Source organism: Pocillopora verrucosa, chromosome 4 (assembly GCF_036669915.1).
Source record: "Pocillopora verrucosa isolate sample1 chromosome 4, ASM3666991v2, whole genome shotgun sequence".
NCBI lineage: Eukaryota > Metazoa > Cnidaria > Anthozoa > Scleractinia > Pocilloporidae > Pocillopora > Pocillopora verrucosa.
Window position 1 is genome coordinate 25374028 of NC_089315.1, and position 21799 is coordinate 25395826.

A 21799-nucleotide genomic window follows, 5' to 3' on the forward strand; every position below is an offset into this window, starting at 1 on the left:
TTGGACTGTGACTCTTTCACTGAGTCCAGCGGATACCAACGGAAAATGGCTGAGCTGAACGAAAAATTCAGACGGCTCAAGGCACAGTTTGCGAAGGAAAACAGACAGGCTGTCGAATCTACGAACAAGACAATGGAGGAGATCAAACAGAGCCAGGCAAGGGAAGATTGCATCACAAATGAGATTGAGGAGATACGACGGAGACGGGATGAAATAAAAGAAGACTTGAAACGCCTTGATGAGATCGGCCAAAGACGAGATCTCGAGGATAAAAAATGGAGAGAAAAAATGGACATGAAAAACAAGAAACTCACAAATATACTGGAGAAGATAAGAGCCAAACGACGCAAATATCAAGAAGAGACGGGTGCTGAAAATGACTCAACAGAGGGGCATGATCAACAGGATAAGAATTCAAGTGAAAGTCCGGAGAGTGAGAAAAGCAAAGATGTCACCATAGGAAACGAAACCGTTATAAACGAAGACGTTGGTAACGAAGTGTTACGTGAGCCTCACCAGATCATCGAGTACAAAAGTGTAAAAGAGCTGGAAGAGAAGCGGAAAGAACTAAAGCAGTTGAAGAGACTGGAAAAGAAGGCGATCAAAAGAGAGAAGTTAGAACAAAGAGAACGTAAGAAGATCGAAAAACACAAACTTGAGAAACTCTCAGCTAAGAGTTCAAAGGTCTCGGAAGAAACTGCAGGAGTTGCTCAGTGTATAAATCAGGACATGGAGGCTACGAATACAACGGCAAAAGAGAAAAGTGCTGAAACCCCGAAAGTAACTAGAATTAAACCACACGTCGACACCTCTTCACATATCGCAGAGTCCAAGCAAGTCCAGGCACCTTACTATTCTGGATTAATTACGAATGGTACAAAGAACAAGGTGGAAGAAAATGTTTTCAGCGAGGAAGAGTTGGACTGTAGCTCTTTCACTAAGTCCAGCGGATACCAACGGAAAATGGCTGAGCTGGACGAAAAATCCAGAAGGCTCAAGGCACAGTTTGCGAAGGAAAACAGACAAGCTGTCGAATCTACGAACAAGACAATGAAAGAGATCAAACAGAGCCAAGCAAGGGAAGATTGCATCACAAATGAGATTGAGGAGATACAAAGGAGACGGGATGAAATAAAGGAAAACTTGAAACGCCTTGATGAGAAATTAGGAGAGACGTTTGCTGAGGTTGATAGGCTTATATTGGGAGATACAGACTCTATGGTCGACGAAACAGCGGACAGCCAACAAAGTAACCCAAAATATAGCAAGGAGGAGGTGCCTCGAGAGGATAACTTTGACTGTTTTCCTGATGAAGTTGAGGGAGACATGCACACAGAGGAAAGCAGGTCTCAAGTTTCACAGAGTGCTGAGAATGAGGACAACGAGAAAAATGTCCATGAATGCGATGCCTTACCGAGATATGAGCAATCGGTAGTAGCAGTCGTCAACATAACTGAGTATTTAATCCAAAAAGAGTTGTCCAAGGCTTTGGAAACAATTATCCCTGTCAGTAAAAAAGAGTATACATCGCGATCGGAAGAAAAGATCTCAGAGGAAGAACCAAAGCTCCACAAACAAAATGTGGAAATGGAATTTGGGAAACTTAGGAGAGAAAATACCGAGCTCGAGATGCAGATTTGGGTCATAAACGAGGAACTTGAAACTTACCGAAAGAGGATAGAAACTTTACAGGCTGACCTGGATGGGAGCAAAGTTGAGGTAAAGCAACTACAGTCTAAGAAAGAGTTCAAAGAAAGAGAGCTGGCAAATTTAAAAAGTGATTTCCAGAGAAAGGAGCAAAAATGGGAAGATGTAAATGAACTCTTGGAAAAGGTTATGGTGGAAAGAGAAGAGTTATGGGATGATGTTGATTACTTGGAAGAAAGCTTGAAAGACAGTCAAGAAAGCAATGAAACTCTGACATTTGAGGTCGATGAGCTGACGATAATGATACAGGAGATGAAGAGAGAGTACAGAGTGGAGCACAGTCGCTGGGGATATGGACACCTACGTGAGGAAGTAGAGTTACTTAATGGATCTCTGGAGTTGAATGAACAGCGAACAGTTTTATTAGAGAGCCAATTTGAAGCGCTTGAGGCAGAAAGAAAACAGTTATGGGGTCATGTTGATTTCTTGGAGGGAAGCTTAAGGAACAGTCCAGAAAGCAATGAAGATCTGACGTTTGAGGTTGATGAGCTAAAGATAATGATGCAGGAATTGAAAAGGGAGAATACGGAGCTCAGTCGCCATGGATGCAGACATCTACGCGAAGAAGTAGAATTACTAAATGGATCCCTGGAATTAAAAGAACAGAGAGTAACTCTGTTGGAGAGCCAAGTGGACGCGTTTAAAGAAGAAAGCTGTAGCCTTCAAAATGCTGCACAGAACATGAAAAGAGAAACAGAGATTCTTAAGAACGAAAATGCCACGAAGACGACGGAGTTGCATAAGCTAAAATGCGAAACATCAAAGACTATTAGTGATCTTAAAGATGACATCGCAAAGTTACAACAAGAAAAGTCTACTTTGTCATCGGAACTATCAAAGGAATCAGAAAAAGATCACCATTTGTATGAGTTAAGATGTGAAAAATCGAGTGTAACAAAAACACTTGAAGATCATCTAACAAGGTTGAGGAGAGAGAACTGTACTTTGACTGCAAGACTGTCAAAGGCTTACGAAAAGGATGACCAGTTGACTGAACTAAGAGAAAAAGTCCAACTTTTACAGAATCAGTTGAAAAATGTAACTGAGGCGGCAACGGCGTCTGTGGACAGCAAAGAGAAGGAAATGGAGGAAGATTACCGCATCATAAAGGAGCAAGATGAAACGATCAAAAATTTAATCGAAGAGATAACGCAGGAAAGATGTGACAAGGACCGCCTCGAACAGCAGTCTAGAAGAATAAGAGAACTTGAGACTCAATTACAAAAAATGGAAGACATAAAAAGAAACACGAATCGCTCAGAGGATGCCTTGCTGCTTGAGGCGAAACAGGAAAGCTCAGAAAAAGAGCGTCTGAAAAAAAGGGCCATGCAAGCAGAAAAAGTTTGTTCTTGTAGAGAGAAAGAGCTTGAAAAGAGAATTGAACTTCTTGAGGATCAGTTACGTGCAGAAGATGAGCTAACAAACGCCACTCTTATGTCTCTAAAGAACAAGGAAAGTTCGTTACAGGAAGCTACTGCCACTATCGATATGCTCACAAAAGAACTGGAACGGGAAAAGTCGGAAAAAAAATATCTGAGAAAGGCTGTCGAAGCGTCTGAGTGTAACTCTCATAACGACAAAAGATTGACTGAGGACATTGAAACACTTCTGGAGCGATTACAAGAGATGAGTGACCTACGAAAAAAGACTCTTATATCTCTTAAAGAGAAAGAATGGTCATTGCAGGAGGCTCATAATGAGATCAGTGATTTAACTCAACAAATAGCACATAAAAAGTCGCACAAAAAGTTTTTCAAGAGGAAGGCTGAGGCTAAAACGGGTGAAGCTTATCGACTGAATCTCATTCAAAAAGGAACAAAAAGATATACACAGGAGAGGGGTTCGTTAATAACAGGCGCGGGAAAACGGCTGAAGAATCTGGTACAAAGACCAAGAGGAGTGTCCGCATCGAGCCTGGTAATGAAAAAGAAGGAAGCCCATGCAGAGCGTGTGTTACACAGATTGAGGGAAGATTTGAATGAAAGAGGAGAGGTCATTCAAGACTTAAGGAGTAATTTCAAAGACCGTGCTAAGGAATTGTCGTCCATGCAACGTCAGCTTAAAGATATTCAATGCCAAAATACCGAGCTCATACAGTGTCTTGGACACAAGGAGGAGGATCTTCAAAAGACGCAAAGATACTTAAAAGAAAAGGAAGCCAGCCTTGATGTCACAAATGAAACCCTGCGTTTGAAATGCTCGCTTCTCAAAGCCATGGAGGCCAAATTATGTCTGACGAAGAAAGAGATTGAAGAACTGATACAAGTGAACAAAGAGAAAGGCTTAGAGATAACTCGCATTGAGACAACCCTTACAGAAGTGAGAAAAAAGTTGGTTATTGCTGCATCCTTCATCGAGAGGCAAAATGAACAATGTGCTAACCTTAGGACTTGTGCTATGAGGAAGACCCAAGATGCGGAGAAGATGCAAGACGAATTGAAACGTTTCTCAACTCAACTTGAAAATAGCAGGAACGAGAACGCAAACCTACAAAGAGCATTGTTAGCTGCTACAGAGCATCTTACAAGGGAGAAGCATAGGCAGTTCAGCAGGACTGAGTTATTGAAAGATGGGCACGAAAGGAAGTCCTTTGAGTCATCACGTGAGGTGAGATATTTCCCTCCCTAAGCGCGAGACGCAAGAGCGACGAGAGGGATCTTGAAGCACGAGACGATGTACACGAAGTCTACACCCTAAAATTCCATTGTCAGCTTTCACTTTTTGCTCTTTTTGGAATTAATTGATGTGCTGTAATTTTGACATGCATATTTTCAAGCGTGTAATTCATTTATTTTGTATCTTCTACAGGAAAGCACCTCTAACACCCTGAAAGCCAGGAGACAAATGGATGCGTACAAAATAACATTTTTGGACACTGAAAACAAATGGTCAGTAATATATATTTTTTGTTACCAGGATATGTAACAATCATACCATTAGTGCATTTTGGATATGAGATGGTAAATAGCCAACAAAATGCATAGCGTCGAGCGGAGTATCACCAGTCTCGTATCGAACAAGCGTCTGATGAGATAATTGTTAATTATTCAATTACATTAAATCTCGAACATTTGGATATTTGGAGCTTTTTTCAGCTCCGTGCAATATATTTCCATGTAAAGTGACTAGGAATATGAGCTGATAACCGGAGTTGAATAAACCAATCAGAACATTAGAAATGCAACATTCGGGGTTGAAAATTTAATAACATGATATGGCTTTAAGTAAAGCTGCAACCCTCGTCACAACTGTTGCAGAATGAATCTTTTTCGCCGCATTTGAAAGGCTAAGTATTTGAAAGGGGTTAGTGATAAATCAAAACTAGACGAAGATTTTTGCCAGTGAATGGAAACCCTTCTAGCCCAATATTTTTAAACAAGGTTATTCCTGGAATGAAAAAAAATTTCAAAAAGAGCCAAGATCCATTCATTGGGACTTACGCAATATTAAAGGTCACATTTTCACCACTCATAGCGTATCGTCTTCAGTGGTATTTTTTATACTTTCTTCAAACTTCTCCCTGTCATCTTTCAACGGGTAATTTAGAAATAAAAGTGTCTCTCACTTTTAATTGCAGGTTCAATACTTTTAGATTGAACGAACATCAGTTTGAGACACGGAGAGATCGACATTTTAACTGCGCTGGTACTATCGCTAAGGTTGACCATACTATGCAGAACTTCTCAACACAAGGATCACCTTATTCAGTTTCGATACTGCTGTGCAATGGTTAATGTTTTGCGGGAGAAGTACCAATGCAACGAATTGACAAACCGAAGCCAAGTGTGATTACATAAGATTAATTTTTATCATTGAAAATTTTGGATGCAATCGAGATAATCTTTTTTTTTTTATTTTGGAGAGAGCGAACGGTATACTTATTAACTTCAAATAAGCATTCATGCCTTAAGTGTAAATATATTAAAATACTCTAAAAAGATGTTCATTTTTGTTCTGTGTTAGGGAAGGGGACAGTACATAATAAGAAAAGGAGCAACCTTCTTATTGTAACTCACAAACCCTTATACACAAGCAGGGGATTGGAAGGCAAAGTTTCTCACCTTAATCACTCTGTTTACGAACATGACAATCTCGACATTGCTGATTGTAACAGTGTACACTTGCAAAACACGAACCTAGCATGTGCTTGGCTTATCCTGAAGTCTGTGCTGTAGCTTAGTTTTGTAGCATTGGAGCGGAATTTAAAAACGTCCGGTTCTATGGAGGGTGGGGGCTCAGATTCTTCTTTGTCCCATGATCTTACAAAACGAACAGCACTGCTCGAGTTCATGATGTTGAAGTTAAATCGAGAAGTCCTGGGTCAAGTTCCTTCCATCTGCCATCTTGTCAATTTCGGGGCTATGACAAACAGTGACGCATTTGTTCATTGGCGCTGATAATGGTAGAAAACTTAACCATGATACTTTGATTTTATTAGAAGTTTTACCAAGTAATAAATTGGTTGACTTTTGTTGAAGTTGAGTGTGACCTGGGCACTGCTAATTAATATTTACCGATAAACATCCGGTTTCTTGTATTTTTATGTCATAAGGTTTTCCATGGGTGTCACAGGAAAAAAAGTTTCTTTTTGTTCGTGGGAACGGATGAAAAAGTTGATAATGTTGCATTTACCAAAATGGAAAGAGCTGTAATATTTGAAACGAAACGCGTTGAAACGATCATCTTCCATGATCTTGGAAATTTAAAGATGAAACTTTACGAGTGTAGTTCTTCGTTTCTTTGTAAGGGATAGATTTCCTTGTAAACCCATAATATACTACAACAAGGCCTCTGCCACGTTAGTGTGCCTCTGCCATGTCAGCATTCTTCGCCTCATGTGGTGGAGGGAGGGGTGGGGGGAGGATTTGGTGGGATCGCACAGTTTTCAAGGGGGAACGGAAGGGAGATCAGTAGTCGCCAACAGATCGTCCAACACCCTCAGCCGAAAAGAAAAACAGAACAAAACAAAAAAGTTCAAATAGTCAAAGGAAAAAAAACCCTTATAATCAGTTTTAAAGTTACGGATAGCTACTTTCAAAGTATAAGAAGTGTATTCGTCAGTTTTTTTTTCTGAAAATTGGCCAGCACCCACCCTGGATGGAAAGGACGCTGTGAGATTAATGTATGTTGCCAAAGAACAGAACTCAATGGACTGGTTACAGCTGAACCTAGACCTTTCTTCCTGAACGACGGACTGTTTATTAGCGGTATGAAATGTCCACTCTCATCGGGTGATTATTGAGCTGAATTATTTGCTCGGCCAACAACGGATTTGCAATCGCGTGCACAGGGGAAGATCCTGGATAGTAAGATGAAATCTTAACATCACTCCATACCAGGACAACATTAGCAAATAGTCAAAAAGAAAGTCATCTTCAAAAAAATACGGAAAAACCTTTAATGAAAAAAGGGAGGGAAGACGAAGGTTATTTCTCGGGAAAGGTGGCTGTAGAGAAAATTGCTTAGTCATATGGCTCGAAGCTTTTACTGCGTCAGTGTTAAAGGAGAGTTTATAAGTATTGCTTTTTGATACGTAACTTACGTAATTTCGTCTCAAAAGGGCAGGCTCGATGAATGGATTTTTTTTCCTTAAGCAAAGCGAAGAGTTCGCACCTCCACACACCCCCCCCCCCCCTTTTTACTGAAACAGAAATGGACAGGCAACGGATGGTGGCGTTATAATGACGAATTTCGAATTTTTTTCATCTAACAAGACATTAACCTTGGTGATGGAACTGAATTTGAGAACTTTAAACAATTGATTCAGCACTTATTCTTCATAATCAAAGAGCTCACGAAACAGAATAATTCACTAGGTATAGGTTGAAATATCTATGGTTTTCAAACATGTACTATAGCCTTCATCAACATTAAGGAATCAAGATAGATCTTTTTAGGGACATGTAAAATTTTAACAGCATATAGTGGTTTTCATTCATTTCCTATGGTACTGACCAGGAGAACTTATTAAATAGCCAAGTAGAAGATCATTTCCTTGATTTTCAAGAACTTTATGTTTGATTACCGGGTGATAATGTCAGGAAAGAATAAAATTTCAGTCACTCCTAAAAGGTAAGCAAGTTAACCATCATTTTATTAAAACATTGAAGGAGGTCAATTTTTCCCATATTCACTACCCTATTTGAAGTTTGCTAACAAACAATTATTTGTGAAGAACTGCATTATTATAATTACCAGTGCTTCTATGATCTTTGTGTAAATTCCACTAAATATCAAAGATCTTCAGCATGGAAGGAAGTTATCTTGATTCAGTAGATGAAGTTAATTGAAACCTGATATTTCTTCTGACAAAGGGCTAACACTTGAAACATCAGCTTTAGGAACTCTTAACAACAGCTATTTTACATGATCAACTCAGTTGATAGAACAAAATCATTTTGTAATACCCCCAGTGATGCAGCACCACAGTTCTTTTTTTCGAAATTCACCCCTTTTATTCATTTATTTAGAAAGGTTAATTTGTTCTCCTAGTCCAGTTAATGATCCCATATTTTCTGAACATGGTTCCTATTGAATCAACCTCAAAATCAAATAAATTCATTCCTATCTTACACTGAAGTAACTGCAATACTTTTGCATAAAACAATTGAAGACCCCTCACTGTGTTGGTAACTGATCTCTTACTCATCAATATTTCAGTACAGAAAATATCCTACATTTGACTCAAAGAAAAGAGCTAATATCCCTTGCAAACTGAATTCCCAGTTTTCTGGGAATTCCTAGGAATTCTCAGCTCTGATTTGAAAAGCTTGGAATTACTGGGAGCTTTTGGGAAAGGAAGACTCCAGTTTAATGAAGACTTGGAATTCTTTGGAATTCCTAGGAATTCTCAGCTATACAAACTACCCACACTTTAAGAAAGGTGGAATTCTTGGGAAATTCTGGGAATTTAAAATTTGAGACAGTTTAAATGCCCTGAAGTTCACATAAATTCCAAGAAATTCTCAATACCTTGAATGCAAAGGTTTTAAGAAAAGGACTAATTTTAGAGGCTTAAAACTTAGGCTCAGTAAAACGTATGCTATACAAAATTTACCAAGAGATATAGATACATGTATATGTTTATAACTAAAAGATCACAAAATTTATTATTCAAACTAAGTTTTAGTAAATCTTTACATTAATATGGATTTTCTCATGAAGCAGTAGTAACTTATGTTAAATGCAAGTTGCCAATGTACAGAACCTTGGAACAGTCAAGCTCATGCAGTTGCCTCAAACTCTGTCAGAGACCTTTTGTTCAGATTATTTTTAGTAGAAACTTCATGCCTTGGACAAATTCAACACCTATTTAATCTTTCTTTTTTCATGATTATTGTTGCTGTTTTTTCTTTTTTTTCCTCTTTTTATTCTTACAAAACATTTTTTGTAAGAGTTCCAATACTCAAGGATTATCCACACACTCCACAAACATTTGGCATGCAGACAAGACAGAGGTGGTCACTGTTACCTTCAAGAAATAACACCTTTTCCTTGATTTCTTTGATTTGTTTTACTTGAAGCTCAGGTCTGAAAATATTTTAAAGACTTGTTACTAGAGAGAAGTACAAACCGAGTTTCTTTTCATAACTTAGTTTCTTAAATGTCCAGGTCACTGGACGTCCTCAAAAATATTACTTCTTTTCATTTTTGGTGCAAAATACAAGTCGTTCTTTATATACAAATGAAACTTGCAAGTCACACTTCAATAGTCACAGCTCTAAGGTTACCTATTGTTCTTCTCTGAGTCAGCTATCAAGAAAATTGTTTAATATTTTTTAGGTATGGTATAAAATTTAGTTTAAAATGAGAACCTAAGTTTAAAAAAGTCAGTTCTGATGGCGAATTCAACTGCTTTCATTACAATTTCTAATGCTAAAATTTATTTGTACCATTCTTATTTCACTTAATATGTGATGACCAGCCTCACTAAAGAGAGGTACATGGCTGTACTTCTCTAAAGACTGCCAATGTGATCCCAGACTGCCTATCCCACACAAAACACTCAACCTCTCCAACCTTGCCACAGGCAAACAAGAGAACATAGCCATTCTGCTCTACCATTCTGGTGTACTCCTTCAAGAAAAACACTTATCCATTCTAACTTGAGAATTCGTTGCACTTAAACTTTGTTGCCTCCAATAACTTCCATATCAGTCTTCTCCATTAACTCTTGTGGTAGCCCTACCAGTTTCTTAGCCCTTCCAGCAATAAAGCAATTCTCTGCCTTCTTTAGATTTTTAATTAACTCTAAAACATGAATGGAAAAAAGTAGATTAATATCTTTAATAACAGTGTGTTTTTCAAGCAAAAAAGAAGTTGTCAGTACTGTAAAGAAGCTACTGATGATGATGATGACAATTGCTATCAATATTACTAAAACTACTGTAAATTATTTAACAAATACCTGGAATGCAACAAGTTTAACATATGCATACAATAGTAACCAAGGGTACTTCATTGAACATAACTGAATTCTACAATTAAAACAACAACAGACTTGGCCATACACACATCATGTTACTTTAAGTTAAATATTGTTAAATATTGTTTTTCAAGTACTTTATTTGTTTGTTTGGAAAACAAAATTGACCATAATAACAAGGTCACCAAATTAATGAGGTGACCATGCAGTGGGGTGGTGTAAAGGTGTTAGGTGTAAATTAACTGTCTGTTAAAAGTACCTGTCTACAGACATTTCCTGTGCCATGTGTCAAGTCCATGATGGTTCCATTCATGTCCTCAAACCCAAAGGTGGACTATGCCCACAGGGGACCCCATCCTTCAACATAGTCTGCTAGATGGGCACCAGGATTGTGAACAGTGAGACCAAAATTGCCATTTCCTTTAAATGTGAGGGAAACACACTGTTTAGGGAAGAAGATACTTTACAATAGCTTAGCTTTTTCTATTAACACATATGGACAGAGGCATAACTGTCAACCCATTAAGATAAACATCAGCAATGCTACAAAAGTTATTGATTTTTTGTTATTTCTTTTAAAAACATTTTACATGTAAACCTTAATTAAGCTTGTAAATAAATTTCATTGAATCCTAGAATTTTAACAGGGATTTTTGAATTTTTAGTATTTATTTTATATTAATAGCCTCAAGAATTTGACTTAAAACTCCCAGTAATTCCAAAACATTCCTAGAAATTCCTGAAAATTCCTAGAAATTCCTAGGAAATGTTTTACATTTACAGCTTTTCAGGGAAAGTCATTGGTGCTTTGAGTTGGAATTCCTAGGAATTCCTAGGAACTTTAAGTCCTGTTGGCTATAAACTTAGAATTTCTGGGTATTTCTCCAAGGAATTCCGAGGAATTCCAAATCCATTCCGCAAGGGATATCGGCCAAGATATCGAACCCATCTTTTTCGTGGGATAACAATCAGTCTTCGATTTCTTGCAATTTCTTCCTCTCTTCTAACAATTCTCTCTTTCTAATTTTAAAACCCTTCAACTTCTTTATAATCTCTTTCACCTTCATTTCAAACCTTGAAATGAAACAAATGAAACAACGTGAAAGCTTAGTTCAATGGCGCTCTGAAAATTCTTTTGACCAGTTTTTAAACAAGTCAAGGAACCAAGATTTCAAACCATTTAAGGGGATCTTCAACACAACCATTAATAATTTGCATCTTCTACAAGCAAGTTTTTCTCTTTAGAGATATGTAACTTATATATCTCTAAAGAGGAAAACTTGCGTCGCAAATCCTCGATACGCGAAGTTGCTTCATAGATTGCTCGAAGCACCTGAATTTTGAGGTTTCCTTCTTCTGACTATGTTTTCCTCCTCTTCTTTTCAGAATAATCAGCTTTCGAAGCACCCTTTTCTCTTCTTGGTAGTGTTTTCTCCATTTCGAACGTTACAACAGCGTTTTTGAACTGCTCTGTAGAAATGTCTCCAAATAAACGCCTACATGATGCAGCGCGCAGTCCATTTTATGACTGTATTGCAAAGCACCCACGGATTTGTTTCCCATCGAATGACGAGCCTTTGATAGGTTTAGATGTCCATCTCTTATTGAAGCATTCAGGTATTCCCTTTTCCCCTGAAGACATTCGAAAGACTCCAAAAATTCAACGATGAGGTGATCTAGTTCCTCACACGCGTCCTCCATTTTGAAAAAAGAAACGTGGGAGATTGAGTACGAGGCAATGTCTTGTACACTTAGTCAACATTTCGTCAACTTTAGGTTGCATTCCAGTGCATTGCGGTTTGTTAGTAAACGTAAAGGAAAATCTCTCCTCATTGATCGAATGCCTTTTTGACGACTTTCGCAATCGTGATGTGACAGACTCTGAACTGTTGAACTATGTCAATCCGAAAGTTAGTGTTAATGATTTTACTGATCATTTCACTACCCGTTAACAGCCGCCGTCAAGACAATTTAGATTGAGACAAACTAAGGCCGGCAGAGATGGAAGATAGAAATCTGCGAAGGTCGATCAGTTTGAAATTTTACAATATCCTTTTGGATACAGGCCTCCTCGCAAAGTTATATGGACTTTTGATGCAACTTTACGCCTTTTTCTGATGATCAAACGGAAATAGTGGATTCTTTCGCGAAAAAAGCGTGCTACTAAGCGGCGTGTTCATATCGATGGACTCAGCTCACAGATGTACATTAGTCCCGTATAGTACACTGCCATTCCTAGCGTGGAGTCTATTTTCTTTAAATTTGATCTGATCAGGAAGAAAGAAGCCCATGTTTATTCATTGGAAGCGTCAAACCCATTTTTGTTGGATGAATGAATGGAGGAGCACTTTCCCACTCACTTCAATTGATCTATATGTAGCTGAGAAAGAAAACTATAAGAATTCTGCAAAGGTACGATGAGATTATTTTTCGAACATAAATGAATCTTTTTTGATCCAAGAAGGGATGGAGTTTTCTCTAGTTATTACAAAGATTAACAATTTTCGCTGGCGCTGTTCTTTGCCGTCTTTCAACGCCAGTCGATGTTGTGGTAAACGGCTGAGTTCCTCTTTGCTTGAAAATATCCTACTTTTGCTCTATATTTGCGTGTTGGCTACCATTCGAAGACAAACAATTTCAAAGATTTCACAGTCATGAAGTTTGGACACAAAATTGTGATATTTATAAGACTGAATATCAGATTCCAGTGCGTGAGCTATCGAAGGTTTCCTTGACTTATGTGACGAAAAACTCGTAAGAGATGGTTTCCATGGATTTTCGCTCAAAACAAAATCATTTGCTTCAGCTATCGGTGCGGTCGGTATCGAGGTTCGGAGCTTTGGAAATTTGGATTGTTCACAGTCTTATTTGAGAAAAAAACACTTAACGCAAACCAAAAAAATCAAATACTATAAAAACTAAACTGCAAAAACAAAACAAAAGAAAACCGCGGGTGAGACGCGATGGCTTCGTGGCTTCGCCCCGAAAAAAAAGACGACCAAAAACATCTTCCTTCTCCGCAACTGAAATCAAGAATACCAGTCAGAATGAATCGCTTATGCAGCGACAATGTCAGAAGTTCCTCGTCAAAGGACAAAGCAGATAAAACAGCGGGTCTGCAAAAAGATTTAGGGAACAAAGTTCAAAGTAAGCGGTCATCACGGATTCCGATTGTAGTGAATGGGAGGAAGACCAAAGTTGGTTCTAAAGATAATCTACCCATGAATTTCAAAACTATTCAAGGAGGAAAACCTCTAGGAAGAGATTCAGGTATGTTTATTTCTCAGCAGTTAGCCAGCGTCAGTTTTTTCACTGAAGTAATATATCGAAAATTGAAGACATTTTATAAAACGGTTTCAGGCGAACAGCTGGAATCACCATATTGTCTTTATCATAACATACGCTGTAGGTAAGAAAAAGTAGCAACTGAGATAAATTGGTGGAAACCACGTTGTACAGGGTTGAAAAGACACTAATTGAATGTTCCTCGATTTAAAAAAGTCGATGAGTAAGACTTGTTTTTAACTTTAAATTCCTATTTAATGTAGAAAAAAATTACTACCATTAATTGTTTCTTGTTTGTCATCACATTTCTATTCATTTATTTGTTTATTAACTCTTTTTTCAGTTTTCTATTTCATTTATTTATCTATTTATTTATTAACATATTTTAACTTCACCTGAGTAAAGATTTTCCTCAAGTTTTTAAGATTTTGATCCAGAATTAAACAAGCCTCTTTCGGTTGCTAATTTCATCAGCCATCTTGTTTATTTCAAGCCACTTAGTCGATGCTTGTTTGCACAAACTGGAGGCAAATTTCTGCAGTTACAGCTTCATGACATTTGCTAAAGAAATGAAAAGCTTGCACCTAATTTTTCCTAAGGGGAGCTAATTGGTAATCTCGAATTGATCACAGGTATTAAACTGCGAGAAACTCAAGGCAAACAAGACAAGAAAACGGAAAGTGCCATTCCTTCAATCACAGTTAAACAAAGCAGTTACAGGCGCGCTCCGAAAACCACGCCAATTGTCAGGCGACGTGTACCACGACAGCTTACACCAACAGAGACAGAGTCGAAACAGGTAAATCTGGGAGGAAAATGTCATTTCAGCAAATACCAGAGGTGAAGTATTTCACAGTGACAACTGTCTCTTTTGGAGGATCTGGAACTTAATATCGTGACTAGCCTTCGTTTTACATCTTCGCGAATAAGGAATGTTAGCTTTATAAGGGATATCCAGACATATAACAGCTGCTACAAAAACAACGCATTTTGTGCTTAAATAATCAGGTTTGCAAGGATGAGAAAGAGTCACGAGAAGAAAGCTCAGCAAGAGAGAAATCATCTGCAGCCAAGGCAAAAGAGGTCACGTCAGAGGTCACCACAGCTAAACGAAGCAGTTATAGGCGCGCTCAGAAAACCACACCAATTGTCAGGCGGCGTGTACCCCGACAGCTTACACCAAGAGAGACAGAGTCGAAACAGGTAAATCTGGGAGGAAAATGTCATTTCAGAAAAAACCTGAGGTGAAGTATTTCACAGTGACAACTGTCTCTTTTGGAGGGTCTTGAACTTAATTAATATCGTGATTAGCCTTTGTTTCACATTTTCGCGAATTAGGAATGTTAGGTTTATAAGGGATATCCAGAAATATAACAGCTGCAACAAAAACAACGCATTTTGTGCTTAAATAATCAGGTTTGCAAGGATGAGAAAGAGTCACGAGAAGAAAGCTCAGCCAGAGAGAAATCATCTGCAGCAAGGGCGGAAGAGGTCACGCCAGAGGTCACCAAAGCTAAACGGAGCAGTTATAGGCACGCTCACAAAAAGACGCCAATTGTCAGGCGACGTGTACCAAGACAGCTTACACCAACAGAGACAGGATCGAAACAGGTAAATCTGGGAGGAAAATGTCATTTCAGCAAATACAAGAGGTGAAGTATTTCACAGTGACAACTGTCTCTTTTGGAGGATCTGGAACTTAATATCGTGATTAGCCTTTGTTTCACATCTTCGCGAATTAGGAATGTTAGCTCTATAAGGGATATCCAAAAATATAACAGCTGCAACAAAAACAACGTATTTTGTGCTTAAATAATCAGGTTTGCAAGGATGCAAAAGAATCACGAGAAGAAAGCTCAGCAAGAGAGAAATCATCTGCAGCAAGGGCGGAAGAGGTCACGCCAGAGGTCACCAAAGCTAAACAGAGCAGTTATAGGCGCGCTCAGAAAACCACGCCAATTGTCAGGCGACGTGTACCACGACAGCTTACACCAACAGAGACAGAGTCGAAACAGGTAAATCTGGGAAGAAAATGTCATTTCAGCAAATACAAGAGGTGAAGTATTTCACAGTGACAACTGTCTCTTTTGGAGGATCTGGAACTTAATATCGTGATTAGCCTTTGTTTCACATCTTCGCGAATTAGGAATGTTAGCTTTATAAGGGATATCCAGACATATAACAGCTGCAACTAAAACAACGCATTTTGTGCTTAAATAATCAGGTTTGCAAGGATGCAAAAGAATCACGAGAAGAAAGCTCAGCAAGAGAGAAATCATCTGCAGCAAGGGCGGAAGAGGTCAAGCCAGAGGTAACCAAAGCTAACCAGAGTAGTAATCAGGTTTGCAAGGATGAGAGAGAATCACGAGAAGAAAGCCCAGCACAAAATATCAGACTGGAAACAGAGTTTGGTACAAAGAACAAGATGGAAGAAAATGTTTTCAGCGAGGAAGAGTTGGACTGTAGCTCTTTCACTGAGTCCAGCGGATACCAACGGAAAATGGCTGAGCTGAACGAAAAATCCAGACGGCTCAAGGCACAGTTTGCGGAGGAAAACAGACAGGCTGTCGAATCTATGAACAAGACAATGGAGAAGATCAAACAGAGCCAGGCAAGGGAAGATTGCATCACAAATGAGATTGAGGAGATACGACGGAGACGGGATGAAATAAAAGAAGACTTGAAACGCCTTGATGAGATCGGCCGAAGACGAGAGCTCGAGGATAAAAAATGGAGAGAAAAAATGGACGAGAAAAAGAAGAGAGTCGCAAATAGATTGGAGAAGATAAGAGTCGAACGACGTAAATATCAGGAAGGGACAGCTGATGAAAATGACTCAACAGAAGGGTATGATCAACCGGATAAGAATTCCGGTGAAAGTCCAGAGAGTGAGAAAAGCAAAAATGTCACCATAGGAAACGAAACTGTTATAAACGAAGACGTTGGTAACGAAGTGTTACGTGAACCTCATCAGATCATAGAGTACAAAAGTGTAAAAGAGCTGGAAAAGAAGCGGAAAGAAGTAAAGCAGTTGAAGAGACTGGAGAAGAAGGCGATTAAAAGAGAGAAGTTAGAACAAAGAGAACGTAAGAAGATCGAAAAACAGAAGGGAAAAGTTGCTCGCAAACTTGAGAAACTCTCAGCTAAGAGTTCAAAGGTTTCGGAAGAAACTGCAGTAGTTGCTAAGTGTATAAATGAGGCCATGGAGGCTGTGAATACAACGGCGAAAGAGAAAAATGATGAAACCCCTAGAGCAAATGGAATTAAACCATCCGTCGACACCTCTTCAGATATCGCAGAGTCTAAGCAAGTTCAAGCACCTCACTCTTCTGGATTAATTACGAATGGAGCGGAGGTTGAGAAATTAGGAGAGACGTTGCCTAAGGTTGATAGGCTAATATTGGGACATACAGACTCTATGGTCGACGAAACAGCGGACAGCCAACAAAGTAACCCAGAGGAGGAGATGCCTCGACAGGATAACTTTGACTGTTTCCCTGATGAAGTTGAGGGAGACATGCACACAGAGGAAAGCAGGTCTCAAGTTTCACAGAGTGCTGAGAATGAGGACAACGAGAAAAATTTCCATGAATGCGACGCCTTACCGAAATATGAGCAATCAGTGGCAGCAGTCGTAAACATAACGGAATATTTAATCCAACAAGGGTTGTCCGAGGCTTTGGAAACAATTATCCCTGTCAGTAAAAAAGAGTATACATTGCGATCGGAAGAAAAGATTTCAGAGGAAGAACCAAAGCTCCACAAAGAAAATGTGGAAATGGAATTTGGGAAACTTAAAAGGAAAAATACCGAGCTCGAGATGCAGATTTGCATCATAAACGAGGAACTTGAAACGTACCGAAAGAGGATAGAAACTTTACAGGCTGACCTGGATGGGAGCAAAGTTGAGGTTGAGCAACTGCAGTCTAAAGAAGAATACAAAGAAAGAGAGCTGGCAAATTTAAAAAGTGATTTCCAGAGAAAGGAGCAAAAATGGGAAGATGCAAATGAACTCTTGGAAAAGGTTATGGTGGAAAGAGAAGAGTTATGGGATGATGTTGATTACTTGGAGGAAAGCTTGAAAGACAGTCAAGAAAGTAATGAAACTCTTACATTTGAGGTCGATGAACTGACGATAATGATACAGGAGATGAAGAGAGAGTACAGAGTGGAGCACAGTCGCTGGGAATGTGGACACCTACGTGAGGAAGTAGAGTTACTTAATGGATCTCTGGAGTTGAATGAACAGAGAACAGTTTTATTAGAGAGCCAAGTGCACGCATTTGAAGCAGAAAGAAAACAGTTAAGAGGTGATGTTGATTTCTTGGAGGAAAGCTTGAGAAACAGTCAAGAAAGCAATGAAGATCTGACGTTTGAGGTTGATGAGCTGAATATAATGATTCAGGAAATGAAAAGGGAGAATACGCAGCTTAGTCTCCATGGATGCAGACATCTACGCGAAGAAGTAGAATTACTAAACGGATCCGTGGAATTGAAAGAACAGAGAGTAACTCTGTTGGAGAGACAAGTGGACGCGTTTAAAGAAGAAAGCTGTAGTTTTCAAAATGTTACGCAGAGCATGAAAAGAGAAATAGAGATTGTTAAGAAGGAAAATGTGACAAAGACGACGCAGTTCCATAAGCTAAAATGCGAAACATCGCAGACTATCAGTGATCTTAAAGATGACATTGCAAAGTTACAACAAGAAAAGTCTGCATTGTCATCGGAACTATCAAAGGAATCAGGAAGAGATCACCATTTGTATGAGTTAAGATGTGAAAAATCGAGTATGACAGGAACACTTGAAGATCATATAACAAGGTTGAGGAGAGAGAACTGCACTTTGACTGCAAGACTATCAAAGGCTTACGAAAAGGATGACCAGTTGATTGAACTAAGAGAAAAAGTCCAACTTTTACAGAATCAGTTGAAAAATGTAACTGAGGCGGCAACAGCGTCTGTGAACAGCAAAGAGAAGGAAATGCAGGAAGATTACCGCATCATAAAGAAGCAAGATGAAACGATCAAAAATTTAATCGAAGAGATCACACAGGAAAGATGTGACAAGGACCGCCTCGAACAGCAGTCTAGAAGAATACGAGAACTTGAGACTCAATTACAAAAAATGGAAGACATGAAAAGAAACACAAATCACTCAGTGGATGCCTTGGTGCTTGAGGTGAAACAGGAAAGGTCAGAAAAAGAGCGTCTGAAGAAAAGGGCCATGCAAGCAAAAAAGGTTGGCTCTTGTAGAGAGAAAGAGCTTGAAGAGAGAATTGAACTTCTTGAGAATCAGTTACGCGCAGAAGATGAGCTGACAAACGCCACTCTTATGTCTCTAAAAAACAAGGAAAGTTCGTTACAGGAAGCTACTGCCACTATCGATATGCTCACAGAGGAACTGGAACGGGAGAAGTCGGAAAAAGAAACTCTGAGAAAGGCTGTCGAAGTGTCTGAGTGTAACTCTCATAACGACAAAAGATTGACTGAGAACATTGAAACACTTGAGAAGCGATTACTAGAGATGAGTGATCTACGAGAAAAGACTCTTATATCTCTTAAAGAGAAAGAATGGTCATTGCAGGAGGCTCATGATGAGATCAATGAGTTAACTCAACAAATAGCACACAACAAGTCGCACAAAAAGTTTTTCAAGAGGAAGGCTAAGGCTAAAACGGGTAAAGCTCATCGATTGAATCTCATTCAAAAAGGAACAAAAAGATATACACAGGAGAGGGGTTCGTTTATAGCAGGCGTGGGAAAACGGCTGAAGAACCTGGTACAAAGACCAAGAGGAGTGTCCGCATCGAGCCTGGTAATGAAAAAGAAGGAAGCCCATGCACAGCGTGTGTTAGACAAATTGAGGGAAGATTTGAATGAAAGAGGAAAAGTCATTCAAGACTTAAGGAGTAATTTCAAAGACAGTGCTAAGGAATTGTCGTCCATGCGACGTCAGCTTGAAGATATTCAATGCCAAAATACCGAGCTCATACAGTGTCTTGGACACAAGGAGGAGGATCTTCAAAAGACGCAAAGATACTTAAAAGAAAAGGAAGCCAGCCTTGATGTCACAAATGAAACCCTGCGTTTGAAATGCTCGCTTCTCAGAGCCATGGAGGCCAAATTGTGTCTGACGAAGAAAGAGATTGAAGAATTGACACAAGTGAACAAAGAGAAAGGCTTAGAGATAACTCGCATTGAGACAACCCTTACAGAAGTGAGAAAAAAGTTGGTTATTGCTGCATCCTTCATCGAGAAGCAAAATGAACAATGTGCTAACCTTAGGACTTGTGCTATGAAGAAGACCAGAGATGCGGATAAGATGCAAGGCGAATTGAAACGCTTCTCAACTCAACTTGAAAATAGCAGGAACGAGAACGCAAACCTACACAGAGCATTTTTAGCTGCTACAGAGCGTCTTACAAGGGAGAAGCAAAGGCAGTTCAGCGGGACTGAGTTACTGAAAGATGGGCACGAAAGGAAGTCCTCTGAGTCATCATGTGAGGTGAGATATTTTCCTCCCTAAGCGCGAGACGCAAGAGCGATGAGAGCGATCTTGAAGCGCGAGACGATGTACACGAAGACTACACCCTAAAATCCCATTGTCAACTTTCACGTTCTGCTCTTTTTGGAATTAATTGATGTGCTGTAATTTTGACATGCATATTTTCAAGCGAGTAATTCATTTATTTCGTATCTTCTACAGGAAAGCACCTCTAACACCCTGAAAGACAGGAGACAAATGGATGCGTACAAAATAACATTTTTGGAAGACGAGAGTAATGTGGCAGGCAGTAGTCAGGGAGACACTGAAAATAAATGGTCAGTAATATATATTTTTTGTTACCAGAATATGTAACAATCATACCATTAGTGCATTTTGGATATGATTTGGTAAATAGCCAACAAAATGCGTAGCGCCGAGCGGAGTATCACCAGTCTCTATCCAACAAGCATCTGATGAGATAATTATTAATTATTCAACTACATTAAATCCCGAACGTTTGGATATTTGGAGCTTTTTTCAGCTCCGTGCAATGTATTTCCATGTGAAGTGACTAGGAATATGGGCTGATAATCGGAGTTGAATAAATCAATCAGAACATGAGAAATGCAATATTCGGGGTTTAAAATTTAGTGATATAGCTTTAGGTAAAGCTGCAACCCTCGTCACAACTGTTGCAGAATTAATCTTTTTCGCCGCGTTTAAAAGGCCTAGTATTGAAAGAGGTTAGTGATAAATCAAAACTAGACGAAGATTTTTGCCAGTGAATAGAAACCCTTTAAGCCCAAAATTTTACACAAGGTTATTCCTGGAAATAAAAAAATTTCAAAAAGAGCCAGGATACATTGATTGGAACTTACGCAATATTAAAGGTCACATTTTCACCACTCATAGCGTATCGTCTTCAATGGTATTTTTATATTTTCTTCAAACTTCTCCCTGTCATCTTTCAACGGGTAATTTAGAAATAAAAGTGTCTCCCACTTTTAATTGCAGGTTCAATACTTTTAGATTGGACGAACATCACTTTGAAACACGGGGAGATCGACATTTTAACTGCGCTGATACTATCGCTAAAGTTGACCATACTATGCAGAACTTCTCAACACACGCATCATCTAATTCAGTTTCGATACTGCTGTGCAATGGTTAATGTTTTGCGGGAGAAGTACCAATGCAACGAATTGGCAAACCGGAGCCAAGTGATGACATAAGACTAATTTTTATCATTGAAAATTTTGGATGCAGTCGAGATAATCTTTTTTTTTTGGAGAGGGTATACTTCTTACCTTCAAATAAACATTCGTGCCTTGACATTAAGTGTAAATATATTAAAATACTCTAAAAAGATGTTTACTTTTGTTCTGTGTTAGGGAAGGGGACAGTACATAATAAGAAAAGGAGCAATCTTCTTCTCGCATCTTACAGGCACTTATACACAAGCAGGGGACTGGAAGGCAAAATTTCACACCTTAATCACTCTGTTTACGAACATGACAATTTCGATATTGCTGATTGTAACAGTGTGCGGTTGTAAAACACGAACCTAGTATGTGCTTGGCTTCTCCCGAAGTCCCTGCTGTAGCTCAGTTTTGTAGCATTGGAGCGGAATTTATAAACGTCCGGGTTCTATGGAGGGCGGGGGCTCAGATTCTTCTTTGTCTCATGATAGCACTACTCAAGTTCATGATATTGAAGCTTAATCGAAAAGTCCTGGGTCAGGTTCCTTCTATCTGTCATCTTGTAAATTTCGGGCTCTGACAAACAGTGACGCCACGGTAAACTGACTCCTCCCTAATGATTCCTTACCGATCCCTCACTGACCCTCTCTTAGATTCACTGGCGCTGATAATGATAGAAAACTTAACCATGATTCT

General features: G+C 39.0%; 3 protein-coding genes and 1 pseudogene across 3 annotated transcripts; 3 read left to right on the plus strand and 1 right to left on the minus strand.

Moving 5' to 3' along the window:
- The first annotated feature begins 45 nt into the window (after window positions 1-45).
- LOC131774673 (golgin subfamily A member 6-like protein 22) lies at window positions 46-2351 on the plus strand. The gene is made up of 2 exons (XM_059090732.2): window positions 46-2180; window positions 2309-2351. Exons 1-2 carry the CDS (start codon window positions 46-48, stop codon window positions 2349-2351), a joined length of 2178 nt encoding a protein of 725 aa, XP_058946715.2.
- A 37-nt stretch (window positions 2352-2388) lies between these two features.
- LOC131774672 (ELKS/Rab6-interacting/CAST family member 1-like) lies at window positions 2389-5477 on the plus strand. Its single transcript, XM_059090731.2, has 3 exons — window positions 2389-4314; window positions 4516-4595; window positions 5285-5477. Exons 1-3 carry the CDS (start codon window positions 2389-2391, stop codon window positions 5439-5441), a joined length of 2163 nt encoding a protein of 720 aa, XP_058946714.2. The 3' UTR covers window positions 5442-5477.
- A 5623-nt stretch (window positions 5478-11100) lies between these two features.
- Window positions 11101-11833, minus strand: LOC131775956 (coiled-coil domain-containing protein 115-like; annotated as a pseudogene).
- Window positions 11834-13161: 1328 nt separating this feature from the next.
- Window positions 13162-21140, plus strand: LOC131775951 (trichohyalin-like). The gene is made up of 8 exons (XM_066165413.1): window positions 13162-13402; window positions 14050-14216; window positions 14426-14620; window positions 14834-15028; window positions 15238-15432; window positions 15642-19922; window positions 20124-20239; window positions 20919-21140. Exons 1-8 carry the CDS (start codon window positions 13180-13182, stop codon window positions 21073-21075), a joined length of 5529 nt encoding a protein of 1842 aa, XP_066021510.1. The 5' UTR covers window positions 13162-13179; the 3' UTR covers window positions 21076-21140.
- Window positions 21141-21799: the final 659 nt, after the last annotated feature.